Source organism: Zootermopsis nevadensis, unplaced genomic scaffold, assembly GCF_977971745.1.
Source record: "Zootermopsis nevadensis isolate Lab colony 2312 unplaced genomic scaffold, Znev_1.0 Znev_ptg000021l, whole genome shotgun sequence".
NCBI lineage: Eukaryota > Metazoa > Arthropoda > Insecta > Blattodea > Termopsidae > Zootermopsis > Zootermopsis nevadensis.
In genome coordinates, this window is record NW_028259153.1 from 18817518 (window position 1) to 18835188 (window position 17671).

At 38.8% G+C, this 17671-nt stretch overlaps 2 protein-coding genes across 5 annotated transcripts in view; one reads left to right on the forward strand and one right to left on the reverse strand.

The window, feature by feature from the left end:
• The window catches only part of side-VII (sidestep VII transmembrane protein), a 615012-nt gene that overhangs the window by 88601 nt on the left and 508740 nt on the right, over window positions 1-17671 (forward strand). For all 4 annotated transcript variants that reach the window (XM_087353123.1, XM_087353125.1, XM_087353122.1 and 1 more), the window contains one exon: window positions 13258-13313. The gene's annotated coding sequence lies outside the window, so the exon portion shown is untranslated. The remainder of the gene's footprint in view (window positions 1-13257; window positions 13314-17671) is intronic.
• LOC147873216 (uncharacterized) lies at window positions 14307-15533 on the reverse strand. The gene has a single exon (XM_087352611.1). It carries the CDS (start codon window positions 15531-15533, stop codon window positions 14307-14309), a length of 1227 nt encoding a protein of 408 aa, XP_087208737.1.

Here is a 17671-nt window from a genome sequence, read left to right on the forward strand (position 1 = left end):
GGACCTGTTCATATACGTTCTTGGCAGATGATCCAGAAGTGGTTTGCCGTTGCCTTCTTCTGTGTGTGAATGGAGTAATTGTTAGGATGCCACGGAGAAACCGGGGAAGCCCCCGGAGGAAAACTCCGTGATGCCTAGACCACGGCCTTGCCCAACACAAATTATAAATTCGGGCACCGCCGGGAATCGAACCCGAGACCCCAGGATTACAAGGCCAGCGTTCTAACCGCTAGACCACCGTGGCACGGTAACCTCACCATATAAAACAATAAATATTTAAGTGACACAAATCTACATGATTTATGGAAGATATTAAAAGACGAATGTAAACTAATTTTCTGTATCCACTTCTGCGCCATCTGTTTATTTTTATATATTCCTCTCTTTTATTTCCTTGTGTGACAGTTTGTTCCGAAGTAATTGTAGTAAGCAAAGAAACACACGTTATTACCCTAGCCCTTTCATTAACTTAAAAAGCGTTTATCTTTTGCCGTCAGACTCTGGCGCCGCGAAGCAGCTGGTGTTGTTGCGTACCTACCCACAATTCCATTCGCTTTGCGAAGTAGACGGGAAAAAAAAACTTATTTAGACGAGTTCGTGAACAAGTCAGAGATCCATGAACATGACTGCATAAATTAAATAATACAACTGAACAGTGATTGTAAGTATGCAAATGCTGAATAATACAATAATTGTTATAGTTAATTATCAATTAGGATTATTTATAATTACTTTTATAACTGTTTTTATATGTTAGCGTATCCTGTGACTGGAATTTCGTACTATTTCGGATTCAGACTACTAAGTTTTAAGATATTATTATTTATTATATTTTTTTAGTGTTCTGTCTGACGACAGGTCCATATGAACAGGATCCTTCCATCCTTTTCTCGGACTGGGACCTGTTCATATACGTTCTTGGCAGATGATCCAGAAGTGGTTTGCCATTTCCTTCTTCTGTGTGTGGATGGAGTAATTGTTGGGATGCCACGGAGAAACCGGGGAAGCCCCCGGAGGAAAACTCTGTGTTGCCTAGACCACGGCCTTGCCCAACACAAGTTATAAATTCGGGCACCGCCGGGAATCGAACCCGAGACCCCCCAGGATTACAAGGCCAGCGTTCTAACCGCTAGACCACCGTTGCTTATGCAACAAATAAATAATATAATGTTTCTGGCAACTGTGAGTTCATGGCCTTAAACTGTTATTGAGCAGGTGGAGAAATTGTGACTGTTTGCAATTATTGTAAGGTATTCAAGTCTTGCTAAAAGTTTTGAACGATTAAATAAAAAAAAGGTGTATCGCAATTATGATTTCAATTTATATTCATCATTAATCTGAACTACGTCACTGTCATCGACAAACAAACGAAATATGGGACATTGTTTTCTGCGGGATCATTAATTGGTCTCGCGGAGAACAATACAAGACTAGTGCTCGCAACGCGACTTTCATTTGTCATGACAAAACAAACATGGTGGCAGATTACGAAATGAAATGGCGTTGCTGTGTACATACCGGTATAAAAAGGAACAATGGTACGGTATTTCCATCAACAAACCATCCTACCCTTCAATACCAATCATATACACACGCGACATATAAAGGACAGCAATTATCAAATAAGCTGTGATTTGTTACATGGAGACGTAACTTTAAATTTGGCTGCGATCTGCAGCAGCTAATTAAGGAAATCCTACGAAACAGATCGTGAAGGATGACGTAACTAATACATGGGCGTGATTTTGGTGCTTAGCTTCAGCATAAATGCCCTTGATTTGTGGATTGAAATTGTTTCTTTATTTACGTATGCCATTTAAAGATTTCAGAAACCAACTGGAAGTTTGAATGTTGCAGTTTTATTTCGTTGGGAAAACACGAACCCGATAGAAGGCATGTATCATTTTATCCAGTCCAAAAATAACAATTTAATCGGGGATTGCGTGGTAGTTGGTTGTGCATAACCTTATGAGTACGGAGGTAGTATATGTATTTGTGCCTGAATTATTTAAACTAAATTTGGTATCGGGGGGGTGGGAGGTTATATTACACTTTTTCGCCACTGTTAATTTTGAAACGAATCGGTCTAATATAACCCTTAAAGAAATTAAAACGTTAACCGAAGTTTATTAATTTTTGTAAAAAGTTAAGAAATGTTCGCATAACGCAACTAATCTCCCCGCAATCTCCGGAGTACGTGCGTTGACTACGAATGACATCAGTGGCGCCAGGGTTGTTTGGGCTCAGTGAAATTTTCGTGGGCCAAGAGTCTGGCTTGGTGATTCCCCCACTTGGTTTCCTGGTTGGCTGGGGATCCCCATGCCCGTTCTTTCTTGTGACCGTCATTTCTTGTCCGATTTTAACCAAAAGTGGAACGCATCGACAAATTTACTGAAAATTATTTCAGGGATGCTGAAATTGTTACCCGCGGATAGAGAGACGGATGGACAGACAGACATATATAAAGATGGCTGTCTTCTGGGTTGTTGCCCCGTGTAATCTGATAGAACTTTACCGACGTTTCAGAGATGGTTGCTGCCGCTGTTATCTTAAAGGATAAAACTTCCGAAGCTTGAAAATGAAGACTGTCGTCCATCTTGTGCTAAGAATAAGAAAGCGTGGTATTTTGCGCCTGCTTCATCACGTGATAGGGTCACTCTTACCTTTACCTTATCGTCATTTGTGCTTTTACCTCGGTATCCCATCAAGAGTCAATAACGAGACGTTGAGGCCCTCGTGGGTGACGTAGGAAATGATTGTGACGTCAGAAAAACACGTCATTGCAGTAGCTAGTTGTCAACGTTTCGGAGACCATTGCTAATTCTGTCTGCAGCGTAGTATACCTGCAGTGTCAGACATAGTAATAATTAGACTAATGATTAGTGCTGCTGGGTTACTTTAATTATTTAGTAACTTTGGCAGTAAACTCAATTCCGACGAGAATGGAGGGCCTTTATTGCATATTAATGTCCACACCCGGTAGATGGAGGTAATACTCCTAATTACAATTTTAGTTGAGTGTAGTTAGAGCTGTGCTAAAGAAACCTTCAGAGACAGAATAAAAATTGGCCTGTGCTTCAGAAACCATCGAATATCGCGGTAGAGTTGTTGGAATTCCAAATACGTATTTTGGAGGTTCGTGGTTCAGATCTCAGGCCGGATACAGACTCACCTGACCAAGGTTTTCCGTGCTTTTACTCACTATCTTCAGAGAAACTGTCGATGGTACCTTAAATTAGGTCACGATCGCTTCCTTCCATATCCTTTCCGATTTGTTATTCATTAATCATTGTTTCATTCGACGGTATATAGTCAGAGTTAGTAAGAGCATCATGGAATAAACAATTACTTTCAGTGCAAGGATAAGTGAATATTGATCGGTCAGTGCCGTGTAATTAGGATAGGTTAAAACACTGTAGTCCCCGCTTTGTTTGGAGTTCTTAATTTGGTTTTGATAACTAAACATTTGGTTAATGGGCGTGTATTTTTGTGTTACTCTAGTGCTTACCGGGTCATCCTCATGGTTGCAGAGGTCGTAAGACGTCACATGCAACGCAGTGGGAAGTGATGCTTTACCACTTCACCTAAAAGGGAGTCGGAATTTGTTTCAACAGGAAACAGCGCGCGTGAATTACACTTGAAACATCAAGAGAAATAACGCAATTTCCTTTCTTAATTTTCTTTTCTTCTCTCCCCTTTGTTCTTCTTCTTCTTTTATTTCCTCTTTCCTTTGTTCTTTCTCATTTTTCTTCTTTCCCGTGTACTATAATGTAGGGGTTCTGAACTTATCCCAGACTGCGGACGACATTAACAGATTCATGTCTGCACAAGGCCATCGGGGCATAAATTAAGACTGTTTATAGAAAAACTAAGCGATTTGTTAAAAATTCTGCTAAATTGGGCTTTTGAATAAAGAATTTCTTTGATATTATCCATCGTATAGTCAATAAAATATAAAACGACGTTTCGGAGATGGGGCTCTATCTCTGTCTTTAGGTTCCTACTCAGAGCCCCATCTCCGAAACGTCGTTTTACGTTTTATATTTTATTGACTAGACGATGGATAATATCCAAGAAAATTTTTATCCAAATGACTCATCACCATCGTCAAGAACTTTTAGATTTGATAAATTTGGCTTACTGTTTTCATCGGATTTACATATTATTTAATAATTTTCTTAAACAAAGTTGACAATTTGTGAGATATTTGACACTAGGTGGTTGTCTTATAAATTGTAGCGCCGTGCAGTCTGATGTAAGTTTTCCGACGTCTTATAAGTGCTTGTTGTCTCCGCGATTAGGACGATCCTAAAGTTGGAGACAGCAAGGACCTCTGAAACGTCTGGAATATTACACGGCCCTATAACCCAGAAGACAGCCATCTTCGTACTGGCCACCGTTAAAACCTCATTTATTGACACTACTTTGATGGACTAATCATTAAATGTGTTCAGAATAGCAGTCGTCAATCCGTAAAACTGTATTGCTGTGTTCATTTACTATTTGTGTCTGTGTGTCTGAGGGCGACACTTTGAGAAATGCTATGTGGTTACTTTAAGATGTATGAAATACGTCGGAGTTATTGAATACACGTCCTTCCGAAATTCTTTCTGACGTCACAACTTAGTTTTCTTTTGAATTTCCTGTGCGTGTTTCTGTGATGTTGTCAGGAAATGAATCCATTTACAGGGCAGCGTAGTGGACTTTCTGGTTGGTTCTGCATGGACGTAGTCATCGCGGACTGTAAGGCGTGTTGCAGTAAACTGTGTTATGTCTTTCCGTCTCCATTTTAAAGCCAATTGCCATTCTTCCTCGTTGTTTCTTTAGCGCCCCGCTGTGCACACTCAGTTTTAATGTTCTTCTCACATCCACGCCTCGTTCTCCAAAGAAATATGTTCCCATGAGGGTTTCAAATAAAAATTTTGTATGTCTTGTTACACGCGTGCTCCATAATTTCCAGACACTCTTAATTAGTAGTTTTATATAAGTGCATATTATTAACTCCTCGTGATTCTAATTATGTAACGTAATAAACGCCGACGAATTTTAAAGACAAAAGATTTTTCTTTTCGTATTTTAATTCCTCTCTCTCTATCTTGTTTCTCTTCATTCCTTTAATACCTTTAACTCCTGTCGTCTGTCTGATACTTCCTTGTATCTCTTCTACATGTCTCTTCGGCACTTCTTACTCTGTTATATCCTTCTTGCACGGCATTGTCTATTTTAAGTTTCTAAAACATGATCACTTTTATATATGCTTAGATGTATGGTTTATTTAACGTCATTGTCAGTACTAATGCTTGTAGAATGTTTCTTTTTGTTGTTGGGGTATTTGTTGCCGGATTTTCCCGTATTTTTGGAGTATTTGTGTAACAGTGAATCTACTGAATTTTATTCCTATAACAAACACAACTTCACGCAACATTTATTTCCAGTCGTAAATAAATATAAATATTCTCAATGACATTTCACTACATTAATTATTAACACTTTGTGTGATATAGACTACGTATCGTTTTGAAGTGAAAATGTCTTTGTTTGTTTTACGTGTTTAAAGTCTATATACTTTTAACTTACAGAGCTTCACAACAGGATGATTTTAGTGTAGAATTGAAAGTTAAAATAAACTACAGATTTTCTTTGGTTGATGTTTGCAGTCGTTGAAGATGTCTTTTCATGATTGCATTGGTGGGAATTTCCATTAGCCTGACAGCAATGATGAAGCATCCCCCCCCCACCTTTTCACATTTACATAACACTCGACATTGTACCTCGTTCGTAATTCCTTAAGCAACAATACAAGGCTTTAGATTTATCCGTCCATGTTTGCGAATTTAACAAACAAAACTTTTTTTTCTTAAACTTCTCCCAAACTTCCTCGGCGTTGGCTAAGAATACGTTTCTCAAATTGAATCTGGTCGCGAGGTTTGAAGTTCACCTTCCTCCTTTTCTCAGTTTCCTCTAACCCACCTTGCGTTCATCCTAACAAGTTTTAACAATAGATTGCCTCGAGTTTCCGTTAGCTTCGTAACAATAGTTCGAAGTCAGGAATCAGCATTGCCAACTTTGTTATGAAGTCAAGGCAGCTGATGGCGTAAGCAGGTGGGAACCTTTGAGTGCACTGGCCTTTTAGCCGTATTTGAAGACGCTGTTAAGTGGACGTTTATTTTGGGTGTTTTTGTAAATGTGATAAGTCATTTAATGCAAGGGTTAATTATGACTGAAAGTATAAAGCTAAGTTCGGTACCAGATCTTTGCCCTGTAAATCATTTTATATATATAGAGATTGAGAGCTACACTGATGGAGGTATTTCGTGATTTTCTCAGTCGTTCCAGGAGAATTCTGGAATAATATATGGAAATATGTCAAGCCCGACTCCTTCAAAATCCTTGCTGGCTCATGGTACATGATCATTTTAAAGTCTTACTAGAAGCTAGACGGTAGAATCAATCATAGGTCTATCTTGGTCGGGTTGCCGGCTAAGGATATTTGTGGTTTTACAAATTTTCTCCTGGCGATTATAATGCTCTGAAGTTGGTCACTGTTACAGTTTTCAAATCCTTACCCCATCGCCACCCATTAGCATATTTTTATTTAGATTGCCGTCTTCAGGATTGTTTTGTCATGTACTCTGGCAGAAGTTTACCGACGTTTCAGAAGTTCCTGCTGCCTCCATAATCAGGGTGATGTATGAGTGACGAAGTGGACAATGAGCAGCTAGGTAAGCTTCTGACAGGCTACCCTGAGCTGCACAGACGATAATAATCTACTTAGTAGCCGCCTTGAGAACCTGAAGTTTCATTTCGTCACATACCGGGGCATTAGCTCAACCATCATCGCTGGATAATCTAAGTAGTGGTCAGTTTGGTTTAAGCGGTCACCTTAGTTCGTTCTGCTGTTATGTTGCTGGAAGTTCAGGAGGTTTTGCGTCTGAAGGATCACTTGTTTGCAGCGTATAGAAAGAAGAATCTATGGTATGTAAACGCAAGGCGGTTTCCTGGTAGGCCCAAATTCCCACACAGAAACTTGACCTGGCATAGGATGAAATACTTTATCCATAAAACATGTTCGCGACAAGAATGAATTTTAAGACTCGCTGCAGAGTTCCCAACTGAGATTTACGATGGACGCTGAACAGTTTTCGGATCTCGAGAAATATTGTGGGCGGTTTTTATAGAATGCAGGACCGGTTTCTGTGCATGATATATGAGTCGTATTAGACCCATGTGGCTACAATTCGATTGTATTATAGCACGCATTTTTGGTTTTAAATTAAGATGTCGGGATGGTATTTCTTTAGAAGTTAAAAGTTTTCTCAGCTGGTCAATAAATCCCTCACTTGTGGCCGTTTTAAATCCCAAGGCTTCATCTCCGCATTCACAGAAGCACGTGTTTGGACCTTATATTGAGCCGGTTTAATCCTGCCCATATGTTGACACCTTTTGTTTTTTATATGCACTTTAATATTATACTGATATTTATTCTTTATGTATCAAGATGTATATCATAAATGTAACTCTATGAGTAAAGTTGTTCAGCTTCCTGTTACTTCCTTTTTCATAGTCACAACCGTTTTCATCAGTACTTGGCTTACAAGCATCCCCAGTCTATGAAAGTTCTGAGGCTTTGTCACCAGAAAACAAAACATGAATTATGGTTTTTGGCTTATGGTGCTGTGTAGTCTTGCAGGTGGTTACCAACGTTGGAATGAACCTCTCACTTTCATCTTCATCTCCACCCTGAAGATAGAGACGATGTGCTCCTCCGAAACGTTGGTTTATCACAACGAAGACTACACAGTGTCTTAACTAGGAAGAACAAATCCACATTCTCATATCTGTTTCTTCAGTTTGAGTGAGGTACATATTTTTATACAGATAAATTGACGGATTTTCAGTTTTTGAGTATCAGACAGGAAGTTGAAAGACTTCAATTGCAAATGGAATGGGAGTACAGCCTGATTAGTCTTGTGGTTTAAATGGCCGATATAACTTCCGTGTCACGCTACGCACGTCTGCGCCGAGAGAGATATTTGTGAGACAAAATCTTGCCCGGTCCTTGCACAAATTAGTTGCAATTAGAAGCCAATTTGTTACCGCAGAGACCCATTTCAGTCTGTCAATTACTCTGAGACCAGCAAAGTTCCTCGCCCCAGCCGAAGTTTGTGCAGGCCGATCAGGCCTGCCATAGGTCGTAGGAGATGAGTATGTACCACTGGTGGGATGCTGATTGTCATGGGGGAAACCGATTTAGCGTTACTTGGAGAAAGACCTCCTCCGGTGCCACGTTATTTATAAATCCAATAAGGTCTGTCGTGGGATTGAACCCCAGTCATTACAGCGAGTAGCCGAAAGAAAACAGAAACTAGTTATTAATAAAGTCTTCTCGGGCTATCAGCCGTGTTAGTTGGTGATTAATCGCCGACGTTTCGAGGACCATCTCTGTCATCCAACTAACACGGCTGATAGCCCGAGAAGACTTTATTATTGAAAGCCGCTGTGAAAGCTTCACATCAGAAGTTAGCTATGTATTCAATAATTGCGCATAATTTCATGCGGAAATATGATGGTATATAAACTTTGTGCGTTCTACATATTAGGCCTATTACAATGGTATTAAAACCTGTGTTTCAAGGAAAAGCTCCAACAATTTTTTAAGTAACATAAGTCGTACCTGTGATGAAGTTCGTTGTTTGTCAGGCGTACACCACGCTGTTTCTGTCGCATCGAAATTCTCATCAAATAAATCAATGAAGTTGTAATGTGTTCGACACGTAGCAGGCATAACGCCAAGGAAAATCTCTGGCAGAAAACCTTCAAGGAGACCTATATATAGGTGGGAGGATAATATTAAATAGGATGTAAGTTGTGGACTCCACTGGACTAATTTCCTACGGGTTCCAGTGGCGGACGTTTGTAGAAGAAAATGATAAAATTTCGGGTTCCATCAATTAAGGAAATTCCTTTTCCAGCGATGTATTTGCATTTTACTTTTTTCAAGAAATGTCCTGCAGCATGCAGCTAACAACTTGTATTTGTTACAAATATAATATTTTGTATGGGAACTTCAAACTCTCGGCGGAATTTTGGAGCTGAATTTTTGTGACTGCAGTAATTTTTGTCTCAGACATTCCCTATTGTTATTAGGCTATATCGTAGGTCTGTTCTTTGTTCCATTGTAACTTCAGAGTTATTATATTGTATTGTACCGGAGCACAAAATGTGTAATAACAAGAATTAACTAGATTCCATGTCGGAGGTACGATTGCCGTGTGGTAAAATTTGCCGTCAGCTGGGTCTGTTAGAGCAAGGATAAACATTAAAGTACTGCACAGAATGAGACAAGGAAAAGAACTGTGCTGATTTGGTGCTTGAATAGGGTTAAAAATTAATTTATCTCTCATTCCGGTGAATTCCAATTTTCTTTAAATTAAAAGGATATATAAATTTGCACATTTCATATGGCGTTTTTTTTACAGATATTTAATATGTGGACAGTGGAACAAAGACAATCAATCAAACCTCTGCAAACATTTTAACAAGATGAACAGATAATTACAATTAAAGTGTCTGCTTTTATAAATGTTTAACCCTTTAAACCCAGTGGTAACTATATTTACCACGTGCTATAACAATCCGTAACTTTACATAGTGCCCTTTGAACGAGCTTGGGTTTCTCGTATGATTCTCAGAATAAACAGCTATTATTTCCATAAACAGCATTAACCAGTTGAATATACGGACAAAAACAGCCCGGTATATTCCTGTAGACCGACTTCACAGTCCACCACTTCAAATAAAAAATTTTATTTTAAGTTTTTCAGTATTTTCTGAAATGTAACATTCGGAGGGATAAACCGATTATCATACAAACAAACAGAAATCTACCATATTCTCGTATTGTCTAGGTATTCTGCACTTTGTTTATAAAACCATCATCAGGTGTAAAATATCTACGAACTTAAAACTCAAATGTGATTCCATTTGGTGATGTTTTCATTGCGTTTGTTTTTCATTTTTGGGCGGACATATCGGAACATCACTCCTACATCTTAGACCGATATGTACATCCAATACAATTTAAGAAAAAACAACATCTCCGCCCAAAAAATGAAAAACAAACGCAATGAAAACATCACCAAATGGAATCACATTTGAGTTTTAAGTTCGTAGATATTTTACACCTGATGATGGTTTTATAAAAACTGAAACATGTTGTGTAAAATGTTCCAAAATGTAAATCGATCGAACGATATGGAACATCAATGATATTTTATTATCTTAATTATAAGAAATTTTAAATATTGTGATAAGACGGATTAAAATAAATAATTGTGAAATAACTGGTATTTTATGAACACATGTTTTCGGATGGCACGGCTGGGTGGTTCATATTCTGGAGGTCCCAGGTCTTAATTTAGGTCCGATGAGCACCTATGCTGACTATAGTTTTCGCCAGGTTTTCCTCTGTTCCTCCAGGCAGCGTCAAAATTATTTATGAAATTACGACACGACCACTTCCTTCTGTATCCCTTCAAATTACTCTGTCTACTACTCTACGTCGAGTTACAGACAGCGCCGTTTAATAAACTATAGAACATGACTTTTGTTTTGTATTCATTTGCATATTTCTGTCTTAAAATAAACAACAGGGTTAATCCCTAATAAACATAATTTCATCCGAAAGCGGCACCAGCGTATAATCTATTTTTGGTGTTTTGGGAACAAGAAAGTTATGCATTGGGTGTGAGGGAATCCCCTGAGAAGTAGAAGTTGGTAGTCAAGGAGACGTTTGCTGTTGGATCTGGTATGCGCTGTAATATCTTGCTACGTAATGCAGTTTCGTTATAATTCACGTTAACTAAAGGAAGGAAATTTGCTCTCCAGAAATATTTCCAACTGAGCACGGGAGGTTGACTGAAACGTAGGCCCACGGCACTGATGCATATAATAAAAATAACTCCTCATGACATACTCGTGTATCTGAAGGGAAATTCAGTGTTCTGGTGACACACTTAACGGCTTTTTGCGCACAAGGACGGAGCGACAAGTTTAAAATGTTGAGAGACAGATTTTCGAGATTACAAAGACAGCCATATATTTACTCGCCGCTTTGAGAATCTGAAATTTCACTTAAAATGAACGCGTTTGTTAAGATTTTCTACTCTGGTTAAACTGTAATATATTCACATTTTGTGTATTTACTAGATCAGAGAAATTATGTACGATTCAATGTTACGTGAAGTGATAAAAGTTCACGAAAGACTTTTATCTGCAAGAAAGAAACATCAGTGTTAATGAGGCGATGTAATTCAATGAACGAATCAGCAGAACTGTTTGTATTCTGAATCGAAATACACATATCCACCGTTTCATGCTTTTAACAAAAATTATTTAGCGTGGTACTGGATCATTGGGGAGTTGTTTAATGAGATATATAATAGAAATCAGTGCAATAAATAAACGCGTTAACCAAGGACTTCAGCCGGTCCTGAAAACAGCAACGAATGATGTCGCTGTGTGAGGTTAGGCGCCTCTGTAGAATATTTAGAAGAAATAAGAAATATACACAAGATTTTATTCGGCAAACGTGAAAGTGTGGGTACATATGGGATTTGGGGATATCTATAAATTAATAGGAATATAATATACAAATAGATCTTACTGAAATATGTTCTGGACTGGATGTATCTGGCTCACGATAGTCCAGTGGCGGATTCTTATGCGCCCCCGTTAATTAACCTCCATGTAGGATAAGACGAGGGGATTTCTCGTTCAGCTGAGTACGTATCAGATTGTCAGGAACTACTCTTCTCATTGGTGCTCGTTGGTTATAATGCCAGAACACTTCACTCACAAACTATTATGCTCAGTATCGATTAAAATTTGTATGGGTCAGTGAATTTATGCATGTGGTATTGAAGAATGGATTTGCTCACACGCAAAGCGAACAGTATCCAACGTACCACTGCATTGTGCCATTATGTGCAGTGTGTACACTATACACTCACTCCTGGGAACTGTGTAACCTGTAGGCATGCAGTATGTCGAAGGCATGATTTATGAAAGCGTGTGTTACGTGATAGCAGGCAGCCAGGATACTGTTCGATTTGGAACCAAGTGGATACGAGGGTTAACAAAGCGTCCGTTACGAGGCTTTGTTGAACATTCAGTACTCAAGTGTGTTTCTGAAAGCGATCTCTAAAGGAGAGTTTGTAGAACACAAAAAAAGGTTACAAGTTCTTGAAAGCAAGATTGTAAATTTGAACAAGGATTTAAATTTATTACGTGGAAAAATTTAACATGAATCTAACTTAAAACACAGTTTTATTTCAGAATTGAAATAAGGCAGGCCTACATAACTACGGATTTTATATTTTGTACATTTCATTATATACTGTTAAATCAAGTAGAAATTAATTTGATGAGGCATGTAGCACGCATGGCGGAGGTAAGAAGTTAATGTAGTATTTTGGTAGAGAAACCTGAAAAGAAATCTACCAGCCGGCATTTCGTCCGGTTTCGTTTCTCCCCTCCCATTTTTCGGACCGTCTCAGATTCAGACCGACAAACTGGGTCTCTCTCTCTCCAGTTGTGTTCACTTCTCCGGTTGCAGCAGCGTGTATACGAATCGTTACCATGGTTTCATTCTGCACGGTCCTCTCAGAAGTGGACAGTACGGGTCACTTTTCACAGTCCATTGCTTTTGGATCCGATCACCATTACCACACGGCCTAAAAACCGGCGAATATTTCGTCCTGCTTTTGACTTCTTGCTTTAAAATCACTGTTTTTCATAATCTAAATTTTCGAGACAGATGCTTGTCTTCTGGGGTATTGCACCGTGTAGTGTAGTAGGCTACATATTGACCGACGTTTCAGAGGTGCTTACTGCCTCCATCATCACCGCCTTTAAACATTGGTCAGTGTATAGCAGGCTACATGGCACAACTTCCCAGAAGATAGTTATCTTCATTTTCATTAAATTTGTTCTTATGCGCAATGAAACATTATTTTGAAACATTTCTTCGCGGTGGACACGAAGGAGATATTTCTTTGACTTTAAATAACTAATAATTTACATATAACATATTTGACGTAAGATGCGTTGGTAGTATAATTACTGTAGTTGAAACGGCCTGAACTAGTAGAGGCTTTAATAGAAGACCGAAATGTCTATATTGACTCCAAATTATATTTTCGTAGTGTATTAAGAAATATTTTGTTTCTTTAACATTGTTTTTCCTTTTTGTGGAAGGTGGAGTTACGTAGTGCTTCCTGAAGAAAGGCGAGCAGTGAGAAGACTACAGAAATGTGAGTTATATGCCTGATAATTTTTTACACATTTGGAAGCTAGCAAAATGACAGTTTGGAAAAATGTATTAATTTATTAGTGGACACTAAACGTAGTTGTGTTTAAGCGCATTTTTAATTAAAATCTAGGAAATTTCTATTAATAACATGAAAATATGTTTCTTACTTGGCATTACCATGGCAAGATACTTCTGTAGGAACGAAATTACATATTTGACGTAAGATGCGTTGGTAATATAATTACTGTAGTTGAAATGGCCTGAACTAGCAGAGACTTTAAATGAAGACCGAAATGTAAATTTCCATTTGCTCTGGGTTTTCACGTTGTGTAGACACGCAGGTAGACGTCAACGGTTTGGAAAACCGTACTTTTTCCATTTTAATTACTCCATCTTCAGCCTTGACGATGGACGCAACATTTTTCTCCGATATGTTGGCATCTTCCTTCAAATCTACCCTGCGCTATAGTCTAGAAAATCAACGTCATTATCCTCACAGCAGTGAAAAACGCGCATATGTGCCACTTGTTGTTTGTTTCTTGGTCTTAATAATTACAGAATTAGAATGTTATTTTAAATTACGAATAGAAGGTAGAAATGGGAATGAAGAGAATAAGAAAGCAATCAAGGATATGGGAAAGAAAATTAAGAATTAGTTGAAAAACGTACCAAGTCAGTAGAATATCTTCTGCATAGACTTTGGAAGTACTAAAAACCGTGCGATCAGGATATGTAAGATTTTTAATAGTTTTTACATATTTTAAGGTACGAGGGCAATTTACTAGACACTGAAGGCGAAGTATTAGCGTAAGCCACTTTTATTTCATACACATCACGAATGAATATTTGACATTGAACAAGACAGATTTACACTTAATATTTTTCATGTGGTTTTCCACGTTTAAGAACGACTGTGATACAAACTTCTCCGTAATTAATTAAATCATTAATAACCTTCTCATTTTAGTGAAAATATAGTGCAGACAGTTGGCACTTATTCTGTGTTTCGTGTGTCACATTTGATATGATGAAGTCGATTATTTAGAAATAGTTCTGCTTGTTCACGCGATGTGTTTTCATGTGTTGTCTTCACATGGGACAGACGTCTTTTTGAGATCAGTTTGTGCCATGCAATTTCTATAAAGAAAGAAAGAAATGCGAGTGCATAGCCAAACATTAGTAGATAAATGGCTGATTGCATGTGTATGATGCTGATAATAAGATACTCGTCGTCTAACAGGTAAGATTGAGTTGCATCATCTAAACTTCTTGCTTCGTCAATAAATCTGTTTATCCATTGCATAAAAATTCCTGCCTCAACAATTCCGTCTATGACGTCATTAACATGTTCTAGCAGCGGGTTTCCCTTCAGGACTGCCATTACTAGTTCTTGATACCCGACGTCACCATCTTCCAGGTCACAAAGCAAAGGTCTGTTGTTTTCATCTGTTGACAATCCAATGGATTTCATCATCGTTTTGGTCAGATCCGCACATACTGTAGAAATATTTTGGTATTCCCTTGCCCAGTTGAGACACGCTTCGGAGTCAGGACAGATTACCATACCTTTCACAATCTTCTTGCTCACAAAATCGGTAGACTCGTTAAAGAATATCTGATCCTCTTGGCTGACACCAAATTTCTTTCCAGAGTTTAACATTTGATCTATTGTTTTAATCGGTTCTTCATATCCTGTAGCGATAAGGAATGAAGTGAGATAGGCCTGGAACACTGTGTTGAATGCGATGCTGTAGCAAACCCACGAAAAGGAGAACACTCGAAGTGGACTCGTACGAGGTTGTGTAGTTGCTGACATCCCCAGCACCACTGCAATAATGTTGTCTGTAATGCTTTTAACGTTCCTGTAAGCTTTGAATTCAAGCAAGCGGAATTTTCGTCCAAATTTGGAAATGCCGACCATTACAGTTACAGCCAGGACAACTGAGAGAATGAAAGAAATCCAAAGGTCTGCAGAAAATATCCCGAAGATTCGACTCCATCTTGGGCGTTTCATAGCACACGGCGTACACCTAGCAGCTTTTACGTTGTAGTAGCCCCGCGTGGCTTCCAGATTTTTCGAAAGTGTGTCTAGTCTATCGACAGCACCAATTGCTACATCTGCATTTCCGTCTTCAAGTCCTGCCTGTAAAACCTCGATTTCTATACTATCTGTAATTTTGTGACTATTTGGATAGTGTGCAGGCAGGAGTACAATAGTCATGTTCAATGTCTAAGCGATTACTTTCAGCATTTCTATTTCCCAACCAGAAACTTCACCAGAATACGTCCCAGAAGTCTTATTCCAAATGAGTTGCGATACCACGTAAGGGTACTCAGCTCTGAGTAGCACTTTGATGGGACATCGGTGTAAATTCTTCCCGACATTTCCTCCGAATATCCCGGCGTTTCTGAAATCGCTCAGATTTCGTGCCGAGAATATCCTTAGAGGTACAGTGTCTTCTATTGGATTGCATCTCTCTGAATTCTCGTAAGGCAGCCACGTGTGTAAACTCCATTGTGTTTCTTGAGCCGAACTAGTCTCGTGTTGTTGGATTACCTTAGTCGCTTGGTCTTTTGACTCCGAAAAGAGAACAACGCTTTTCGTAACTCTGTGAAGCCAGAGTTTGTTGAGTATAGCTCGTGAAAGTTTTGTAGTGTTATAATTTGGGCAGGTGTTTATTACAGGAACAACAAATATCGCTCTCGGATTCCATGAGTCCCTTACAGTCAAGTCTGCCAACTGTTTATAAATATGTTTAGTAAATTTATTAAGCTCCCGGCAGGCTCCTGATGCCAAAATAATGTAATTTCCATGAGAGTGTATTTCATTTCTCATGTTTCTTTCGATCTCATAAGAAGTGTCCAACACGGGTATTGGCCAGCGGTTTGAATTTTGAAGTGTTTCTATCAAATACCTGACTTCATCGCTATTTGAATATTCTTCAGCAAGAGGCAGGACTATCACGAGAGGACGCCCGGGAGTGAAGTGTTTTTCACTGATGTACTTAGTGCACTCCATCATTTGAAGCTATTTCAAAAATTATCACGGATTCTTAATTTCGTTTTCAAGTTTTAAAGCGCAGATATAATTTTGTAGTCGGCGTCCAACAAGCACTTACTCACAGTGTGGCTAAATTGAACCTATCGTCTGGCACAGACAACGGAGAACTGAAAAAGCGATGGTGAGTGTTTGTGTCCCTTCTTCATTTGGCTGTATTCGACTGCAAGTAACACGTACAAATTACTCTCTGTCTTTCACCACTTTAATTAATAATACTGATATAATCGGTAATTACACTCATTGGAAAAATGATAGAGTTTCTTGTTATATGGACAATATAGAACAGTTTCTTCGGAATGCATGAGTAATGACGGCTATCGAGTGACTATTGAGTGACCAAGTACTGAGTTCAGGGGTCACAGTATCAGTAAGGACCAAACGACGCCTTATTATGGTAGTACGCCTTTGAATGATGATGATATTGACAGTTATTTTTCCCATTACTTGATTGGGTCCTTTGATCGCTTTTCTACCCTCCATTTTCTTTATTTCACCTTTCCTTCATGACCTCTCTCTCGCTTTCTGTTTTTGTTGATTTCATTTCGAGAGGACAAAATACGTGAAACATTTTGTGACAAGCTTTATTTTTTCGTTGGCTAGTTGTTTGCCCTTCTCGCTACCTCAAAGATAGAGGGCCTGCCCCTCTTCGGCTGTCCGCGACTGCTTGTTCAGTATATTCCCCAGCTACCCCACATATCTGGAGGCCTCCTCTTTCATCATAACGTGAAGACTTGTCATGCCCTGGTAACAAGGGACAAACTTTGCCTAGGCCAAAACACATGCTTTCGCAAGATGTAGCATTTGATAACAGAAAGTTGGACCAAGGTTTTCTTCAGTCGTATGCTTGTTTGTGCCGAGGAGTACGTTTCTGGATCAGGCACGCCAGTCTAGAATAGGTGTCAGACGTTTCGGAGGTAATCACCCTTCCCTGATATCTGTAATGATGGACTTACGCTCCGGGTTGAAACAGCCGATCGCCCAAGATTTACCACTTCAGTACCAATTTCGTGCTCGTGCGATATTTCAGAAAAATATTTTCAAATTTATTATTTGTTATAATATTGATGTATTGACTTTTGTAACTGAATTGTGGGACTGGCAGATAGATATACTTTACTGGCTAATAAGACTTCGAAGTAGGATTAGTGTTCCTTCGCGACACAAAATAACATGCTATATTTTGGGAATAATTTGAGTCAACGTCTCTTATTTATTGCTGTATAAAATGACTGTGTACTGGTATTAATGCCATCATTCAACCGAGTAGATGGTTATCTTAGTCCAAGAACTATGACACG